A 21481-nucleotide genomic window follows, 5' to 3' on the forward strand; every position below is an offset into this window, starting at 1 on the left:
ATGAGGATGGGCACATTTCCTGGATTCCACCTTCAACCTCATCAGTGGCGCCCCTTGAGTCTCCCCCAATGTCTTTACAATCCTCTCTGCTATGGCAACATCCACCTGTCACTCTCAGCATGTGACAACTCACCTGTCTCCACAGTTTGCCTGGGTGTCCTGTAAGGATAGGGGCCAGCACGTATGCTTTCAGTCGTGTGATAATGGCACACTGTCATATAAGTAGCACCCAATTAATAGTAATCGGGCTGAATTCAGTTGTAAAATGAGAGAAATTATAGACGCACTAGTGTTCAAAGACTTGAAAAAAATCATTAGAAGAAATGACTGACTTTCATTTATGTCGTTTTTAGCAGAAAGAACCAAATCAAATCTACCTGAAACCACAGAGAGGCTTAAAATAAAGATGACTAAATGACAAGTAGATCATCCAGCAAAGAAGGGGGATGCTCCCGCTTTATAGGTTTCACCCCAGTGTGGTAGGAAATAATCAGAAAGCTGTGCTCTCAGATACTCGCAGTAAGGCCAGTGCTTTCCAAGGTTCTGAGTTCAGGTGAAGAGTTTGAGGGATGCTGACCATATGATGAGCCTATGGAAGAGGTAGGACTTGAACACACAGAGCAAGAAAGCCCAGGTCAGGTCATGCCAAATGGCCTATTTGAGCGTGACACAGGACATGTAGCTGAAGGTACACAGCGCAAGATTGTTCCTGACAAGAACTCCAGTCTGGGGACACTGAATTTCATTCCATAAACACAAGGAAGCCACAGGAATTTTTTTTTTTCATCAAGAAATGCTATGTAATTAGCATATTTTAGGAAAGTAGTGTGTTTTAAGAGATGAATTCAGCGCAAAGTAGTGAAATGAGCACTTATGAAATTCTCGTTTGGGGGCTGGATGCTTTTGCAATATATCATCTCATTTCATCTCCACAATAATCCCAACAGGGTTGGAAGCGCTACCTCAGTTTTACAAAGGAGAAACGCAGGCTCAGATATTGGCAACCAACTTGGGGCGGGGGTAGAGATTTCTACCCAGAGCTAAATGACTCCCAAAATACTGCAGTTTCAATAACAGTCCAGATGGAGCTTGAGGACTGGAGGCAAATGAATGGGCCGTGAGGAACACTGTGAGGAAAACGTTGGCAGATGTTGACAACTGATGGAAAGGTGAAGGTGAGAAGGAGCCAGGAGAAATGACAGAGGAACAGCCAGAGTCTTCAGATGTCAAGGAGAAGTGGCTTTCCCTGGGGGAAGGGACAGAATGGGAGGTGGGATGCACTGGGTACCTATGGCAAGCCAAGTGTTTTCATGTGTTTAAAAATCAAAGAGCACGTGTGTAATGTGTGCAGCAAAACGACAAGTCTAATTGAAGGCATGCCTGGGATTCTAGCAGGGTAGAAATGAACTAAATACATGAGGCCTGTGCTCAGAAGACTGTTTCACATTCACCGGACTTACCTGCACTAGTGTGTGTGTGCACGCATGTGTGTGTGTGTGTGCACATGCATGCCCACACATGTGTTGTGTGTGTATTGTGTATGTGTGTTGTGTGTATTGTATGTATCTTGTTTCTGTATGTGTGTTGTCTGTTATATGTATTTTATGTGTTTGTGTGTATGTATTATGTTTGTATGCATGTATTGTGTGTGTGTTTTATGTGTGTTGTATGTATTTTATGTGTTTCTATATAGATATTGTGTGGGGTATGTATGTCATGTGTATTTTATGTTTATGTATATATATTGTGTGTTGTGTGTATTTTACGTGTCATGTGTATTTTGTGTTGTATGTATGTAGTGTGCTGTAGGTAGTCTGTGTGTGTGTGTGCACACGCAAAGGGCCAAGCCAAAAAAAAAAAAAGTACAGAGAAAAGGGGAGCCTCAGTATGTAGCCACAGAAGACAACAGTTTCAGGGGAGATGGAGTCAGAAAACACTAGGAAATCCAGGAAGAGTTGTCTCAAGAGCAAGTGGCAGGTGGAACAGACAGAAGCACGTGTCTGGGGAAGCAGGGCCTCTGACAGGGAAATGGAGGCAGGACTCTGAGTGCTTGGCAGAATTATCAAGCTGATCGTTAAGTGGGGTTGTATTTATTCAAGAGCTCTAAACGTGTTTTGTTTCAGAACACATGAAAAGAGAGAGCCCTATGGTAGTCCCATTTTCCTGTCTCTCTAAGGCATAGAGGATGAACAGACTTCCTATTCTGCCACCTCAAGAACACCAGACTTGGTATATATTGGTATATACTGGGTGATATATCTGGTGGAGGGGATGTCAAATCTGATCATAAATAACTAAGCTAGTTACTATTTGTAGGACAGTGCTGTGTGATAATGAAAAGCTCAGGCTTCAGAGTGAAGTAAGTTTGAGTTTGAACGGTAACTCCAGGAAGCCTGTGTCCGTGGGCAAAGCCTATAGACTCTATCAGCAAGGGTCAAGAACTGCAGAGATTTGAGTTGGTGACCAAGTAAGCACTTCCACACCAGCGTCTGAAGGGCTCGCTAGATGCCAGGCAGGGTCTAAGCACTTCACACGTCAAAGCATTTAATTCTCACAACAACCCTACAAGACACATAAAATTTTACAAGGTGAGGAGGCAGCTATGTGAAGGATGAGATTGACTCAGGTTATAGAATCTTAAGTCAGAGTCTCACCCCAGGAGACCCCAGAGACTTGATGTTATTAATGATGCTCTGGTGGTAGAAGGAACTCTCCTTAGAATGTCCCACCAGAAACCAATACCTCGCTTCTGGCTGGTAAGAGTGGAGAAGAACCCTTCTCCTCTGTTGGGGGGATTTTAGGGATGCCATATCGTCTGGCCTGCTGGTAAAGCCTTCAGGCCCATTTCCTCATCCCAGGTGCTCTTCCCCAGAACCTTTCCTCTTCTCCTGTAACAGCTAGAAACAGAAGCAAGAAGACCAAGGAGTATGAAGACAGTATGAGGCTCCACCACTTACCTGACTGTACAATTCTAAGCTGCTTTGAAGGCTCTCTTGGTCAGTGTATAAAGTGAGGGTGGGAACGCTGGCCTTAAAGGCTGCTAGGAAGAAGGGAGGGAGTGATGCCTGAACTCTGAAGCCTGTCTGCCTTTGACCCAGTGCAGTCCGTTGCTTCTCTTCCTTTTTTTCCCCTTCTGTGCCTCCCGAATAAGGCTGAAGTTCAAATGAGACCTTTCCTCTCCTTTAAAGCTCAACAACCATAAAATGTTGCCCAGGCATGCTGGCTAGCCCAGGGAGAGGAGGGAGCCTCAATTGCGAAAATGCCTTCATAAGAGCAGACTACAGGCAAGTAGGTGGGGTATTTTCTTAACTAGTGATTGATGGGGTGAGCCTAGACCATTATGGGTAGGATGACCCCTGAGATGATGGTCTTGAGGTCTATAAGAAAGGAGGCTGAGCAAGCTATGGGAAGCAAGCCAGTAGGCAGCATCTCCATGGTCTCTGCAGTTAGCTCCTGATCCCAGGACCCTGCCATTTTTGAGTTTCTTTCCCGATTTCCTTCAATAACAAATAGTGATGTGGAAGTGCAAGCCAAATAACCGCTCCCTCCCCAAGATGTTTGGGTCGTGATGTTTCATCATAGCAGATATAACACTGACTAAGACACCAGGTCATATACATCGTCTCTCCACCCTTTCCAGGAGATCAGCACTTTTCTAGGAAAGTAAAATTAATCATCCTCATTTTTCTCTAAATTTTGTGCTTAAAGGTATTGGCAATGAAAATGAAAACAGCTAGTTTGTCACACTAAATCTAGGTGTCCATTCTTCTCAAAGACTGGAAGCAAGGCTAGGAAGAGTTTCATCTTCTACAGTACGAAGAATTTAGTAGTACTTAATAGCTGGTTGTCTACTGGATACCTAACAGGCATTGGATGGGTTCAAATGGTTCACTGAACTAGGGATGCTTGCCTTCGCCTATCCACATCTTGGATACCCTTGACCTTCTGATGGTGCCTGTAGATAGAGTATGCATTTTCCAAGGCCCAAATTAGACTATGAGGTTATAAGCCTGCTCTAATACTAGGAAAGTATCTGAGATGTGGAGTGGTCTCCCCAGTGTCGGCAAAGCACATCATCTTCATGGACATTCATTTTCTAATTATTTTCCACATGGTAATGAAAACAAGCAATGTTTCCTCCATCCCAGCAATCTAAGTTCTATTGGATAAAAATGTTTGTCTGCCAGAGCAGAATCTACTTGGACCTCCAGGGACATGCTCCTAAAATATCTCCAAGGTCACTGTCCCCTGGGCTTCCAAGGTGCTGGTATAATATGAACCTCTAAACAGATTGGGCTTGCTAGGATTCATCCACTTTACCCATAGGTGAGGTGCAGGTGTAGCTCTGAGCCCTAACTGTACCTCCTTGCTACCCAATGCATTGGCCGCCTTTAGGTTTTGTTCCCACATTCCCTAGTTTCAGGCAGTTCTCCAAATTCCAGGAGCATGGGTGAACAGAAGGCACTAAAGTAAACTCTGTCTGAGCTCTCCACCTGCCCAGTGGGGATGTGCTTTAGCTATTACAGGGCTTGCTTAATGGACTCTGGTCTGGTTGATCTGATGCCCAGTACACTAGCTTCTCATCCTTTAGGCTTTGGTACACACAGTGCATCTCAGCCACCCAAGTACTAGTAGAAATGACAAGAAGCCTCAAGAGAGCAGCGGACCTAGCCTGGCTCTGTTGGCACTTCTCACAGTCTTTTAATTTCTTCACTGTCATATCTGCCCCTCCCCTCAACACTTTCATTCCCTAGAGACAGGAGAGAGGACACACCTCTTTCTTTATACTGGTTCTTCCCACATCATTGTTTCTTTGGAGCAGCTCTTAAGCCTAAAAGGTCTCCGTTTACTTCAGAAACCATCCTTTTTCTTTGATTTATGATTTGTTTTAAGGACTAGAGCTTGGGTGACAGGTTCCCTTTCCTTGGAACTTGTCCACCTCTGTAGGAACAGCCAGAAGAGCAACAGGAAGGGAGTCTTTTGAAGTTGCTTTAGACAATTCCTAAGTTTCCATGGTAACTGTGACACCTCCACTGCATTCTGGGGCTTTTTGTTTCACTGGGAGGGGGGTGGAACAACCTGCTCTTTCTCAACAACCACCCAGCAGTGGAGAGGGTCTTCCCACTGCCCTGCCTGTCCTTCATTCCATACTCCTGTCTATGGGGAGTTTATTTTGTAGAATTGGAGCAAGATTCAATTGGTGGTATTATTTCTATGCCTAGAGTCTGCCTAATGCTGAGATACAGAGCCTTAGGGCATCTTGGTCTCAGGCTGGCCCATATTGATTCAACAGCTCAGATATTTCTGTGCTAGTACAGGAAAGCAAACTGGGAAGGCACCAAGCTGTGGAGAAATTACCCATCCTATATGAGAACAAAACCAAAATCATCTACCCCACCCCCTCATTCTGGATACTGAGAACCAAGACCAGGCCTCGCCATCTTTATGAATGTGATTTTGCTAGCCCACACTTAGAACTCTCCTGCCCAAGAAAACGATTTGATTATTCAGTAAAGGAACTTCCCCCAAAGACCCATCAAGTGCTGCATTCAAAGCATCCACAGCTGGGGTACCCCCTAAGAGTCTTTGAACCCTTCAGATCCAAATCCTCACCTTCTATCTCCTTCAATCTTGACATTTCCTTATTCTTACTCAGTGTTGGTGTCATTAATCTTACACGGTGTTAGTCAAATACCACACTGACAAGATTGCTTAGTCTAAGACTCTAGTTATTTTGAGTGCACTTCTTCTGAGGTCCAACTAGAATGTGTGAGAAGGTAATCTCCTTTACCACACACTGGAGTCAGCCCTCTCCTCCGCCTTTTCAACATTTGGGGGTCATCTAGGGATATAAGGGAGGGACTCACATGCTTTTGTGCTCATCCTGACAGCATACGTGGCCTGTGTTATGGAGAAAGGGAGCTGTAAGTAAGATAGAGACCACATATGTTTTAAGATTTCCTAGAGCAGTGGCTCTCGGCCTTCCTAATGCTGTGACCCTTTAATACAGCTCCTCATGTTGTGACCCACAATCATAAAATTATTTTCATTGCTACTTCATAACTGTAATTTTGCTACTTTTATGAACTGTGATGAAAACATCTGTGTTTTCTGGTGGTCTTAAGTGACCCTCGTGAAGGATTTGTTCTACCTCCCAAAGGAGCCAAGGTTGAGAACCACTATCTTAGAGGCTCTAAAACAAAAAATTCTTCTGTTCTAGTTACAGGATACTTGAATGCTCTGGACAATGCTGGAAAACCAGATGGCTTTGTGGATGTGATTTCTTTAATTCAATGTTTGTATAATAAATGGGTCATTAGTTTCAATTTTGCAATGGGTCTCTAGTAGGGCAGAAGGAGCGTCTGTGGTATATCACACTACAGTGACTTTTGAGAGCATACTTTTTAGCACCCTAACCCTGATATGACCACCCCAGCAAGGATGCAGTACTGCCTACCCTCACTGAAACTGGGAATGGCAGGCTACAGAGTCTCCAACAGTACATACCCCAGAAGGTAGCCAGGGAAGAATAAATTCATAATGCCACTCACTGAAGAACCCCAGGGTGGTTTGTGCAATGGATGTATGATATGAGAGAGCAGAATAGAGACTGATGTCCCTTCAATAGATCAATTCTTTGACCATGACCTTAAAGTCCCTTCATGATCTGTCTACCTGCTTGGTATCACCTCCATCACTACACTTCTCTCCACCTGTCACAATCATCCTGGTGTTCAATTTCTCTAGACCAGATGGTTTCATCACCATTCTAAATGCTTTGTGCATGCTGGGGGTCTTTTTTTGTAAGGAATGGTCCTCCCCAACATCTTCGTATAGCCTACTGCTGTCCCTCATGCAGGATCCTGCCCCATCCCCACAATTGCTGACAGGCCTTGCACATTCTCTCCCATCTTCAATGTCTCACCACTCTCTCCTTCTTGTTCCTATTTTCCTCCTCAGGTCCTATCATCTAACATGTTTTCTACAATTATGGCACCTACTTATTTTTGTCTTTCCAACTAGAATGTGAGCTTCATGGACTTTCTCTGTTTCTCTACTGTATCTCAAGTAAGCAGTATTTGGCACATAGCAGGGACTCAGTATTTACTGAATGAAGAAATGAACAACTAGTGTAGTGATTAAAATGAGAGGGATGACCTGTGTGAGGATTCATTTTTCCTGTCTCCATAGCACATACCATAGGCCTCCTGGTGGTATTGGTGGCAATGATATAAAGCCACTCAGAGAGGAGAGGAGTATCACCAAAGATAGTAATTTTAAAAAAGAGCTATCTTAAGGGCTGGGGAAATGGCTCAGCAGTTATCATCACCAGCCACTCTTCCAGAGGACCTGGGGTTCAGCTCCCAGCAACCACCATAGTGGATCACAACTATTTGAAACTTCAATTCCAGAGGACTTGACACTCTGTCTGGCCTCTGTAGGCACTGCATGATGTTGTGTACAAACATACACTCGGGCAAAAAAATACCCATACACATAAAACATAATAAGAAATTAAAATGAATTTAGAAGAGAAATATCTCAGTGCTAAAATAATAATATCAAGGCCTTTTACAATGACAATACCTGGTATTTCTGTAAGTCCTTCAGATGAGTTAAGTCTGTAATTCTCACAACTATGCTTGAATTGAGAACTATTATTAGCTCTTTTTAATAGATGGGAAAATTGAAGCAAGGCATGAAAGGCAGATAAGAAAAGTTCCAATGTCATATGGCTAGTCAGGTGTTCTTTTGGTCCTGGACTATATCTTCATGAAAAACCTGTAATTATCTCCTTTCATTTGGGTGACTCTGCTTCCTGATCAAGGACTCTGGGCTCCCAGTTAAGAAGCAGGATATGGCAGGTGGCTCATATGACCAAGTGTGCTTGGGGACATTTAAAAGGCAAGGATTTAGTTTCTATAACTGCTTTTTTGATACCTTCACCAACTGCCTCCCTCCCACCCCCTTCCCTGTCCTGTCTCAGCATTTTATCTCAGAATTTAATAAGAAAGCATCCACCTATCTTAACCAGGACATAGTAGGGTATCAGACTTGAATATTTTGTAAGTGGATTATAGAACCTCTTAATGTGATTGTCACAGGCCACAGTTTGCATGGCCAGGGATGCTTACTGTTCTATTATGAGGCTGATATTTACAACAGGAGTGATTGGTGGCAATGTTACAACCCCTTGAGGTCTGAAGTCTTCCTACTTCTTGGGTTGCTAGAGCAATCTACCCTGGCCACATGCTCTGTGTAATGTAAACCTGGATGTTATCTCCCAATCTTCCTGATAAAACGTCTCCTCCCCTATATGACATTTACTGCCAAAATGTACCCTTCAAGGATATGTTTTGAATCTAATTATCAAATGCTAATAAATATTCAGGTATGTACCTTTCAAGGGGCAAGAAACATTCTGGGTGTGAACTAGACTGTAAATATCTGTTGTTGAAGATTTTGAAAGATGGTAAGGCAAAAAGTCTAGGAAAGAGTTGATGTCCTAGCGAAGGCTCACGTAAAACTACAAAATCAGACCACCAGGGTAAATGCTTTTATGCTAGAGTCACTTCTGATTAGCTCATTAGAAAAGACTTTGCTTAGGGCATATATATCATAGTAACCGCTATCATTTATTATAAGCTTTGCATATTGCCAAGTCATTGGCTTATTGGATTTATTCTCTCTTCCTGGAATATCTAATTTACCTGGTCCTCTGTTTTGCATCTCCCCTCTTTGATCAATGAGTTTTGAAGTCATGACCTGGAGGCATGAAGTTGAAGACTTAGTATCTCTTGACCTTATAGAAACTCCCGTTTCCAAGCAGGCCAGAGCTAGGGACTGGCAACGGGGAAAGGCTGGGAGAGAAGGCTGATGGGAAAACTTGAATGCTCCTGGGACTCCTTAAAATCATTTGAGGGCCTAAATGAAACAGTGTTCAAAACACGTGCCTAATGCCTTTGACTATCATGCCAAACCCAAGCTTTCAAAATTTCCACCCTTAAGCAAGACTTTCATCTGCCAGAAGAGGAGCGCCATGCCGAGTGTCTGGGGGCTTAAAGTACAGGTGGCTGGCTACCTATGCCAAACACACGGCACCACTAGTTTACACATTACAGTAATCATTCAAAACTGACAGCTTAAGCTACCTTCGGGCATTCTCTTTATTTCCCCCTGATGGTATAGCAAGGTAGAAAAGGTCATGCTGATCACAGATGGTATGAAAAGAACCTTTAATGGTTTTTTTTTTCCCCCATTACCCTCAGTTCTGGCCACCCATCTTCTCCTTAAGCTTCCTGTATGCTTGGGGAAGGAAGGAGAGGAAACAGAAAGCACATGCGCATGGCATACGTGCGTGCATGTGCGTGCGTGCGTGTGTGCGTGCATGTGCGTGTGCGTGTGCGTGTGCGTGTGTGTGCGCGTGCACATGCGCGCAGAACATATGAAGTAAAAACATGGACAGCTGCTGAAAATCACAGAACTGGAGTTCAGTGGTGCTCAGTGTGGGTATGCGGGCCAGAGGAAGCAGTCTGAGCTGCAAGAATATAGGTTGGAGTCATGGGCCAGGCTTAAGATTCATTTATGCCAACTACCAGCTGGATACTCCATGAACTGACACAACTGCTCTTATCTAAACCCCAGGGGGTCTGGCTGGCTGGTGTCTAAAGTCCTTTCCATTTCTAAGGTTCCAAGAGTCCAGGTTAAGGTCAAGAAACTCCATGAATTCAAGAATCACTTATAATATTCTGCTTCCTAAAAGAAACGAAGATATGTCATAACTGGAAAAGATAGATTCTAGTATGGCTCAGTAGATAAGAAAAAAGGAGCTGGTGAAAGGGAATATTGTTACACATAGAGAGTGTAGATAAGTCAGGGTGCTTTCTGGAAGGATGCTGTACAAAACCAAACACTTTGTGTTTCTTCCATAGAATGTGCTTTTCCGGCATAGTCACCCAGCAGGTATTTATTACACTGCAGACAACATGTGCTCTTGACCCAGGAAAGGCCTTAGTGGAGGCATCCTGTCACTAAGACAGACCTGGTTCTGGTCTGATGCTCATGAACCTTAGGTATCAGTGCAGGCAGAGAAATGATGGGCAAATACAGAGTGTTAAGAATCCATCCCAGACACCTAGTTCCCAGATCTTGATTTCAAAAGTCATTATCTAAGAACAAGAAACAGTGCTCGCTGGAGAGACAGTGTAGGGTGGGAACAGGAAACGCACAGGGTGATCTAGAGTGCCTCCGTGCTGTTCAAAAGTAAGTGTGCAAACAAGGAAATATCGAAGCACAAAACAACAAGACAAAACCTCACATAGTGGGGTATGTCAATGGGCCCGAGAACCAATTAGAAGATTTCTCAAATGCCAAGGCTGGCAGAACTGGAGGGACCAAGAAAAGCAGCACTGGACTATATAATCCAAATGACAAAATCAATGCCCTTGAGTCCACACCAATATAAATGAGTGAACAAGTGAATTAAACGTGGAGAGCAAGAGACAAATACCCCATCTAGGATAACTCCATATTGTTTCTGCGGCTGCTCTACCCTAAGGAGTGCTTCCGTCCCAGCATTCCGCTGCTGCTCTCCATTCCTCTTGGGTGGACACACAAAGACTGCCTTCAGAGAAATAGAGGACAGAAGTGTGGAGGGAAAGAGTTCACTATGGAGAGACACTACAATCACTACCTATTCCAAGTGACCAGAACAACGCTGATATGACTTTGAGTCATGTTGAAATGATGACATACAAATGGCACTTAACCTCTGGGATCTCTTTCCCCTAAACCATAGTTCAGTCTAGTAATAATAATAAGACAAATCATATAAGTCCCAATAGAAGGGCATCCTATAGTGTGCCTGGTCAATACTCTAAAACTGCCAGGGTCATCTTAAACAAAGACTTAGGGTACCACAGCCTAGCGAAGCCTAGGGAAACAGTAGCTTTACATGCATCTGGGTGTCAGATATGGGATCCTGGAACAGGAAAGGACATTGGAGACATGACTGAGCCATGAACTTTAGTTAATAATAACACACCAATATTTATTTGCCCATTGTAACAGATGTGCCACAATAGCACAAACATATTAACAAAACGAGAAACTAGGTACATGGCTGAGTGTGATGCCTTAATTCTTTATAACGCTTGCTCAATTTTTAAAAATAAGCAATTATGCTGTGTGTGTGTGTGTGTGTGTGTGCATATATCCGTGTCATATCACACATGTGGAAGTCAGAGGATCATCTGTGAGATTTAGCTTTCTGTTTCCACCTTATGGGTCCTAGGGATTTAACTCGGGACACCAGGCTTGGCAGCAAGAACTTTTACCTGTTGAGCCATCTCACAAGCTCTCAATTTTCCTCAAATCTGAACGTGTTTATTAAAAGGAAAAAGAGAAGGTCTGGAGGTCAGAAAGCCTCTCTTGGTGGCTTTGAACAAGCAAGCCTCCATGGAATCTATACCTGCAAGGAGAGGAATTCCATCAATACTGTGACCCTGGCAAAGGTCTTAAGTCTCAGAGAACCCAGTCACAAATATGAGCACAGTTTAGTAAGATCCTCAACTGACCCGTGTTAAGCTGCACCTGGAATTCTTCAGGAAACCTATGAGATAATACATGTTTATTGTTTAAAGTAGCTAAAAAACAAAAAACAACAAAAAAAAAAAACAGTGGCAAACCGACAAACAACATATGTCTAGGCAAAAAGAGACACACTAAAAAAATTGAAATTAATTAAACTGTAAAGTATGCCTGGTGCATTCACTGAATTGCTGGTCGAGGAGACTCTGAAGGGAAACCTTGGAGTAGGGACTGAAACCCAAGGAAACAGACAACCATGAGTTGTTGCTAAGGTCAAGGATATCAGGCAGCTCCAGGGCTTGAACCAGCTGTTATATATGTTAGAACAGAAAGGCAGCCAGTATGTATGGAGCTGCATGAGAGTACAGGAAGAAACAGAAAAAGCTGAGAGAGGCAAGGTCACCCAGAATGTAAAAGACTTTTAAAGAAAGTAAAAAATTTGAGTTTTAAGTTCAACTGGAAATCATTAGATTATTACCGACAGGAGGTGGTGACACATCTGGTTCATAGTTTAGACGGTTTATGCCGGGATGGCAAGATAAGTCACTGGGCAAAGGCACTTGCCACCAAGCCTCACAACCTGAGTCTGATTCTTGGGATCCACATGGTGATGAATAGAACCAAATCTCAAGGGATGTGTCCTTAGCCTCTACATCTGTGCCATATAGCATGTGCCCTCATGTACACACACACACACACACACACACACACACACACACACACTGTAATAAAAGGTTTTTTTTGTTTGTTTGTTTGTTTTAAAAAGATTCATGCTAACTTCTCTGTTCAAAACCGGTCATGGAATAGCCATAGTGGAGTCACAGTGGCCAGCAAGGGACTTCCATGCAAGTCTAGACAAAAGATGACAAAGCCTTAGCCCTAACTCCAGGTAGAGAGGAGCAAAGACTTCCAGAAATTATGGGAGGATGTGGGTAGGCACTTGATATTAAAAGCATAGGCTAAGGATTCCAACTCCTCTTGTAAACCTGGGTGCCTAAGATGCTTTCAGGGAGGGAGTCAGAAGTGAGCAGCATCGTCATGTGCTCCTGTGCTGCCTGGTCTGTCCCTGTGTTATCCTGTTCCTAAGCCTCCCAATATCCCTGGTGATTCATTACAATGGCTACTTGTACCTATGTGAGGTTGTGCCAGTCTGGGCTGGATCTTTTCTGGAGGTGCTGCCAAAATGAAAACTAGATGGCATGTACCACCCCCAGCCTCCTGGCCAGACAATGCTGCCCTGCTTAATGAATAGTTTCCTCTGGTTTGAACACCCGTTTAACAGTTTGTTGGCAGTGACTGCACAGTGTGTGAGGTGCCCTCCCTTTAATTCAGAAATGGTCAGAAATGCCCGAGACAGACCATCTTTCTAGAGAAACAGAGAAGAGGGTATGAATAAAAGTCTTTAGCCTTTATTTTGGCTCTGGACTCCTGCTCAGCCTAGGGCTGGTTTGCTCAGCTTCTCTGAGAGACCTGGAAGACCTGTCTCTGGCCTCAGGAAAGCCTCTCACCAGAGCCTGTTCTGTGTCTCTGAAGAGATAGGATATAGACTCACACAAGATACAGATGTTTGTTTGTTTGTTTGTTTGTTTTTTAAACCTTTTCTTATAGTTTGGAGGTCCTCATGAAAGGTGGAGGGGAAACAAATTAACTAGGGGAAAATACTGGTAAAAATACACTGTGAGAATCATCAGCTAATTTGAGTCGTTGCCTTACCAGAGAGCAGACAAGCCCACAGGATGTAAGTGTGTATTGGGCCTTGGCAGTTTGTCTATGTAGAATCTATCAGAGAGCCACCACTCCCTTCTCACTCTCTAAGCCTGTGCCTTAACCACAGGTGTAGGTCCTAGGGGTGGCAGCTCTGGCATGAGGACATCTTGGTCCCCTAAAAGTACCAGCTCCAGGGGAAGCCTGCATTTGTGTTTGACACAGAGTAGCTGTGCTTAAAGGAACAGAGTAAAACTTCAGGGCCCAGGTCCTTCCTACAAAGCCACTCTCTTCTTCCTCCCCTAAACCAGACCTTTTTGTGTTCCAGAAATCTCTCTGTGCCCAGTGAGGGACATGCTTCTCCATTCCCCAGCTTCCCCTTCAGATAAAGAGTCCCATAGCTGACCTCAGCTTTCTCTCCCCAGTTCAGAAAGAGACATACAAGAAACCAGCATCATGCACCTGCATGGTACCCAAAGCCGGAACTCGGCTCCCGAATGTGAGACTCCTTTTCTCTTCCTCCCACAATCATTTCTAATTCTGTCTGTCCACACACACTCTCTTCCTCCAGGCTCCACACAATTCGCCCATCCACCTGTTCCAGGCAGTCCAACACTCGAGCCCTAGGTTGAGCTGCAGACCAGGAGACTCCAAAGAGAAGGAAGATTCCCAAGTAGACAGTGAGGAAGCTTCTACTTTGCTCGGACCAGAACCTATCCCCTGTTCTTTCTATGTACAGTCTGCTAAAGGTCAATGGACTGACTCAATGGCCATACGGTCATAAGAAAGGAAACAGAAATAGAAGGATCTAGTTTATACCCACCATGGCTTTGTTCTAAACTGTGAGTCAAGGGTGAGCATGGCCCTTAGGAGAAGAAACACCTCCTACCTTGGTCTAACACTAAAATACAGACCAGGAGTGTGAAACGTCCAACACATCCTGGTTTCATGCTTCTAAGTCTGAGGTCTCCATCTGCTCCCATGTAAGTGTCCTAGCCACAGTATCTCCCTTCTATCTAGGCATTGAGGTCCCCAAGACTCTAGACGCTGAGGACTGTATTTCCTTCCTGTTTTCCATTCCCTTTAATAGCTGGTAGAGTGGCCAATAGGTGACAGGGGCAGAGACTGTTGATGAGCCAACAGATGAGGGAGCAAAAAGAACCATATTGGCCACGCCCCTCTGCTGTATGCTCTTATCACTTGCCCACAGTTCCAACTAACAGGACCTCCCCAGGCTCCCCATCCCCATCCTCAGCAGCAGCATGCAGCCTTACCTCCCATGAGGAAGAGAAGCCCTGCCACATACTGCATAAGGCCTCGGTCCCAGCAGCAGCCCAGGACACCGATGATCCAGCCAAAAAGGATGATGGCCACTGCCATGCCCATGAAGCCAGCTGTCATTCTACGCAGATCTGTGAGGAAGCAGGAGGAAACAGCATTATAACATGTGATACAGTAGGGTCGGGTGTACCCTAGCCTGGGGCAGGGAGAAGAGGGTAGGGGCACTTCAAGGGCAGGAAGATTACCGATTGAGACTTCTACACAGGAGAGAGCCACTGGTATCGACTGTATTCTCCACAAGTGTGCTGTGACAGCTGGGTTCCTAAGCACAGGGCAAGCACATCATGCCCTGTGGCTGTCAGCTCACTTCATCTGCACTAAGCATGTGCTGCTCTTCCTGTGAGTCTGTCCCATCCTTAAGAGGTGGGTGCTGTCTCTAGTGTGGAGAATAGAGCAACTTGCTAAAAGCAGCACAGTAAGTGGTAGAAAGGACTAGAACTTAGACAGTTGTGGCTAACAGCGTTAGCCTTTTAGAGACTTGAGAGCAGTGAGGTAGGCTGCTGGAGAGAGCAGGCCTTCTGCAGACTGGCTGCCTCTTAGCCCTTTCCACCTTAACTCAGGGTCTGCCGGACTGTGGGAGAAGCCACATGAGAAAATATGGGTTTGGTGCTCTGCTCCATCCCAAGCTGGCTCTTGGGCTTAGTTTTGCCTGTAACCTTGGAAGCAGAGGAAGGGCCCCATCTTCTTCCCTTAGTCTGAGCCCCTGCAGCAGGCCCCTTTCTTGCAGTTACCTCTATCCTTCTGACTCTAGGGTCAGCCCCAAAGTCACGGTGAGGATTATACCTGCTCTATACCTCTATGACATATCTGATGAAGCCATGAATGACTTGGTAAGGAAGGGGGTTGCTGGAAAAAAAAAATGCTGTTTGTAGCAGAAGGGAGACGGAAGGACTGTGCCATGTCTCTGATGATTACTTAGCATCTTGCCCAACTCAGTGTCTTTGCTGGCTCCTTCCCTTTTGTGGCCAGATGTCACCAGAGCTATGGTTATGTGCTCTCTCTCCATGCGTGGCTCTGGCCTGGACTTGCTTCCAGAATGACTTCCTTCTCTCACTTTCTCTTTGTAGAACTGACTATTTACTTCCTGGAGAGCACTTCACCCATCACATTGGTCACTCCTGAATCTGCCCGCAGCTCCTCACGCCCACCCACCTTTAAGGCAGTATGCCAGCCCCAGCCTGCTAACATGGCTCTAAGCAAGAGAAAACAACAACAACAACAACAACAACAATAAAATAAAACAAACAAACAAAAACTATTTTGCCTGTCCTCTGCCCCAGACTCTGACTCAAGGACATTTTTTCCTCTCGCAAAGGAAGAGCAAAACGTCAGGGTGATGGAGAAAGTACCTGCCTGGAATCAGGTACCTCATGTCCACTGCCGCCCCATCTATCTCTTCTTGTCCCAGAGGAACAAATGTGACAGTGTTTCTGTGGGCACGGGGGTCTGAGTCAGTCATAAGGAGGCCATCCTTCCATCCTTTCTGTCTCTTACATTCTACCCACTCCTACCCAGAGTCATGAAACACGTAAAAGGAATTCTCTGCCTCCAACAGAGAACAGTTTGAGTCAAGATCTTTCTCTAGAGGGGTCTGGTCTCTTTGTTCTGACAAAGAAAACCAGACATTGTTAGTCCCAGCCAAGAGAAGTTGACTAGAGAGGAAGACACAATGACGGCCTCCCATCTGGGGAGAAGTCAGAAGAAGCTGGATAGTTCTGTAGTCCCAGAGACAGAGATCCTGAAAGGGACAACAGAGAAGATACCTGCCCTACCTGATTCTCTTTTGCCTTACTGAGCACCTAGCAGGCCTGCCCCGGCCAGGTGGAAATAACACTCTGTATTCATTTCTGTGAGTTGCTAAGGATGCCTCATTATCACACAGCAGTGTTCAGATTGCTCATACTGCCAAATGAGTCAGGCGAAGTTTTGCTGAAAAAGCCATTTGATGACAATGCTCACGCGCAAGCTCAGCCTCCTGCATAGCCAGGCATACCTAAAAGCAAGGACTATCCCTGCCCATGGGCTGCCCCATCCCAGGGTCAGCTCCTATGGACTGACACTGTCCTTTTATCCCAGCTCTACAGTCAGTCACATTCATGGCCACCATTCCTTCTTTCCTCACCATAAGGGCCTGATCAGACTGATTAGCAGAGACATGTGAGGCCATGTCAATTGATTCCTAGAAACTGATAATCCATGATTGATACTCTGACCACTGCTTGCTTAAAGGGCAAATGGAAAGAGAAAGTCCAGCTCTACCACAGGGAAGCTTAGTATCTTAAACAGAAGGTACTAAATTCAGCACCTTCTCCTGGGTTCTTCCCTTTTTCATTCAGTGAAGGCTTCTGGTCCTGCCCTTATCACCCCAGTAAACCTACCTTTTCCAGAGGTCAAATTCTCACTTGATTTTAATACCTGGAAGTCCTACACTGGCCCCAGACTATAGACCCTTGGGAGCAAAGATATTTCCTAAGGGGATGAGTGGGTGGTGGGTCCCATCAAGTGAGTCTACACTGGCCAGAGATGGACCTATGGGTTGGTGAGGCAGAAAATCTAAAGAGAATGCCAACCATAAAGAATAAAATGTGACATTTATTGAAGGACGAGAGCAAAGTGTTCTACTTATAAGAAAATGGGAGGGGGCAGAAAAGCAGACAAATGGAGAAAATAATCGGTATTCTGAAAGGTCTGGACAGATTCCAATCATCCGAGTCTTGGGTGTTGGGGGGGGGGGGGGGCAGTTGCCTTCTCTCTGCCTCAGCTTAGGTAAACTTCTGTGTCTCCCATAGGGTATTGCTGACTTAGGTAAAGGGTTGTTCTAAGTTGTTGATGTGGAAATAGGATGAAAAACAGAGGTCCTGACTGCGTTTCCATTGACCCAGGAAAGATTTTCACATCACACTTGAGTCTGGCTTTGTCCAACCTCTGTGTGAACAACCAGTTTTCCTCCTCAGAGAGTTAACCCGGTTATCAATGTGGTAGCTCAGGCAAGCTACTATACTAGGTCAGAAGGCAGGCAGAACAAGAAGTATTCCAATTTTACAGATGAGAAAAAGGCAAAATCCGAAGACAAGTAAGTTATCGACAGTCGAAAAGCCAGCGGACTGCAAACAGAGTTAACAGCTGCATCATTGAATTGCGTGAGGAAACAGGATAAAGAACAGAATTAAGAATTGATGTGAGCAAATGCGCCTGGCATTTCTTCTTCTAAAATCAAGCCAGAACTGTAGCTAAGAGATGGTGAACAAAGGACAGAAGATGACAAGGAGGGTGGGGGCCGTGACACTGCTGGGGGGGGGAAATGACCAGGTCGAACACAAAGGCAGTGTCAGAGAAACCCTATTGCCTAGCCCTTATGAAGTCCTGGGTTCCAACTCAAGAGAGGATGGGGAGGAAGGGAGGGAGGGAGGGAGGAAGGGAGGGAGGGAGAAAAAGGAAAAGAGGATAAAAATAAATAAAAAGATGGACAAATTGGGCAAGAAAGAGAAAGAAGACAATATCTAGCTTTAACTCGAACACAAAATCTGGTCCATGGAGCACTTGGGAAGGCTACTACACTCCCTGTTCGAATGCAAAGGCATTAGAATGTAATGTATCTGTTGTTTAACAGTCTTTCTTGCTTCTTATTTTCATCTGAGTTAGTGCCATCTGTCACTCTGTGGTCCTATACACATGGTGTCTCAGCTCTTCTACCTGCCTGCCATTGTCTTCTTTAGGAATAAGAAACTACCACCTAACTTCCATGGTTTCCTTGAACTCACAGCAATATTCTTTAATTGGGAATTTACATAGTTTATATTTCTTTCACCATCATTTAATGACTTAAGAAAAAGGGAAAAGAAAGTGTAAAATGGAGAAAGGAAACTCTTAACTTGCCTTTCCCAGAAGCTTTAGAAAACTTTTGGTTGCCTATGACGTAAAATCTGTGACGATCAATCCTCTCTATTGTCACATAGAGAAGAGCCTTGGATGAGAAAGTTTGATTCTGCAGGCAATCATGGAAATGAAAAATCTCATGAACCATGTTGGGCTTGAGTCTGTTGTCTGTGTTCCATGACCCTCACATTTAAAGTTCCAGTGTTTGAAATCAGGAAGGTGCATTCTAAACTCTTGGATTTAGTCCAGCATGATGGGAAGAAACTGGCAGAGCAGAGGATGACCATGAGGGAGGGTGGAGGAAGAAACACAAGGAGAATCATTATAAAGCTAGAAAAAAACAGTTTACCTCGGGATTTTTTTTTTTTTTAAAGTTTACATTCCAATTAACATTTAAATTGAAAGGGATTGCTTGCACCTCTGCAGAGGGAAACTAGGATGTCTGCACTAAGTGAATGCCACATAAGGAAAAGCATAGAGAATAGGGTTCTTCTTGTCTTTCAAGTTGTACTATAAAGATTTTGTGCAAAAAAAAAAAAAAAAAAAAATGATCATGATTGAAACCCTTTTTCCTATTGAAAAAAAAATAAAAATAATAAAGGTAAGCTCAGATTAGACCTTGTTTCCTGGGTAAGGACATGTGGGGAAAGGGACACTACGTACTAATGGCTGCAATTTGAAAGGAAAGAGCTGCCAGTGGAGGGGAGGAGGGTTGGAAGGTACCTAGAGAAAGCCATACCTGCTGGAAGCTCCCCCTTCCTAATGATAGAAGAGCCCAGCCCTGGTTACAAAGGAGCCACCCTGGGAGCAGAACAATCATTCACAAATGAACCAGGTCACAGACCTTGCAAGTAACATGCTGAGGACAGAGCCCTGGAGTCTTTGTACTGAGGGGTCAGGCAGTATTGGAGAAGATGAGAGTCAGGAGGGAGAGAGAATATGAATGAGACTGAATTGGCAATGAATTTCATACTCATGATGTCAACTAGGACAGGCTGATTCAAAGAACAGGAAACATTCCAGAGACCATCCTTTATCTCCAAAGAAAATAGTGTCGGAGTGGAAATGGGGGAACAGATGACATTGGGAATCAGGGCACTTCTCTTGGATTTCTCACTCTTCTATTCTGGGCAAGTTAGCCTGTCTCTCTGGAGTTTATGTAGATTTCGAGTAGAGGTTAGGCTAGCACCGATGTCAAAGAGTTATTGAGAGGTCTACATGAGCTGTGCAAAAAAAAAAAAAAAAAAAAAAAAAAAAAAAAAAAAAAAAAAAAAAAAAAAAAAAAAAAAAAAAACGTTAGGGGTGCAAGAATATGAAATGGACTGCAAGTCATCTCAGTTTAAGCAACTGTTTACCACACAGTGCATCCTTTGTATTTGCCACCCTTGAGCTCACATGTTGGGGGTGAGCTTCTTGTTAAAGATTTGCTACTGAGTGGGGGAGCAGCCTTCTGGAATCTGTTCCTTCGCCTTTCAAATGCTGGAGAGGCTAAGACCAAGGAATTATTTATTAGTATGGAGATGCATACACCCCGGAGTGTCTGTCCTCCAAGGACCCAAACAGCTGGAGGCTACAGCAGCTAATAGCAGAGGTGCTGGTGGCCATCCAGGCTCTTTCAACCCTGGGCTCTGGCAGTGAGCACTTTGGGCATGTGTGAGGAAGAAATATGGGGCAGAATAGGAGGATGTGTTGAGAGCAACTCGGTGATGAAGGTAAGAAAAACAGGCATGGCTCATGCTTCTGACTCACACAATACAGGTTGGCTCAATATTACAGTGTAGTCACATTTAAGGAGTTATTTTAGTGAAAACAAACTAGCATCCAGGTTTCCATGAAGAGTGGCAGATATGGGGTTCTGAACTCTAAAATGCTGCTCAGAAGGCTCTCTCTCATGCCCTGCACCCCATCCTTCTTTAAGCCCTCCATATTTCAGTTGTCCAAACTGCAGATTGTTCCCCTCGCCCCCTTCTGAATGGCAGAGGGTCCTATAACATCCAGCTTCCTATGCTCTGCCTGACAAGCTCCACGCCATCTTTGAAGACCTCCCCAGAATGTGTATGCGTCTCTGGTGGCTTCTGTAGGGCTCTAGCAGACCTCACAAGCGATACCCAGGGTTGCACTTGGCTGATTTCACTGCCCTGTCTTACTGTGCTTACTTGTTTACATCTCTCTCCCTTGAGTAAATTCAAGCTGTCTCAGGAAGGCACTGGTGTTTGTTTCTTCCTGTCTTCCTAGTTCCTAGCTCATTGGCTGACATAAGCAAGTGTTCAACAAATATTTGCGAAATGTGGCCACCATCCGACTCTGTAGTAATTATCAAAGCCGTGTGTGTGTGTGTGTGTGTGTGTGTGTGTGTGTGTGTGTGTATAGTAACACAGGAATGAGGAGAAAATACCTTCACAATCCACCCTGCTTCGGTGACTCAAATATCACTGTGACTTGTGACTGGGACTCAAGTTTTCCTTAATCTTAGGGAGTTTTGTTTGTTTATTTGGTTGGTTGTTTTTTGTTTTGTTTTTTGTTGTTTGCTTTTTGTTTGGTTCATTGTTGGTTTTTTTTTTTTTTTTTTTGCCAGCATTAACTATTGCTTAAACAATTCAGCATCACTGCTTACTACATACAAAGGAAATATCAGTGTGCATTTGTGTTTCTGCCTGAAGCATGGGGGCCACGAAAACAAGTGTTGTCCCTAGATGATAAATCAAACAGACCCTCCTGTATCACCCAAGCCCACAGCCAGGAAGAGACAGGGAGAGAAGGCAGTTGCTGTAGAAACAAGAAGCAGTTTCTGGGTCAGGAGACAGACTTGGTGCTTCCTCCTCCTCAATCCTACCTCCAGATTAAGGAGCTGCCATAAATAGGGACATTAAGCCATGCTGCCACATACAAATCACATCCATTGTCAAAACAATGGAAGAAAAGTTATGAAGTTTGTGCTTGTTTGATGAAAGCTGGGCCAGCAGCCAAAGCA

The 21481-nt window shown here is 44.4% G+C and overlaps 1 protein-coding gene across 1 annotated transcript in view; it reads right to left on the bottom strand.

The window, feature by feature from the left end:
• Tmem178b (transmembrane protein 178B) overlaps window positions 1-21481 on the bottom strand; it is a 368133-nt gene that overhangs the window by 29708 nt on the left and 316944 nt on the right. The window contains exon 3 of the mRNA XM_034519416.2: window positions 14568-14705. Within this exon, the coding sequence (XP_034375307.1) occupies window positions 14568-14705 (138 nt within the window). The remainder of the gene's footprint in view (window positions 1-14567; window positions 14706-21481) is intronic.

The sequence above is a fragment of the Arvicanthis niloticus genome, chromosome 15 (assembly GCF_011762505.2).
Source record: "Arvicanthis niloticus isolate mArvNil1 chromosome 15, mArvNil1.pat.X, whole genome shotgun sequence".
NCBI classification, from domain to species: domain Eukaryota; kingdom Metazoa; phylum Chordata; class Mammalia; order Rodentia; family Muridae; genus Arvicanthis; species Arvicanthis niloticus.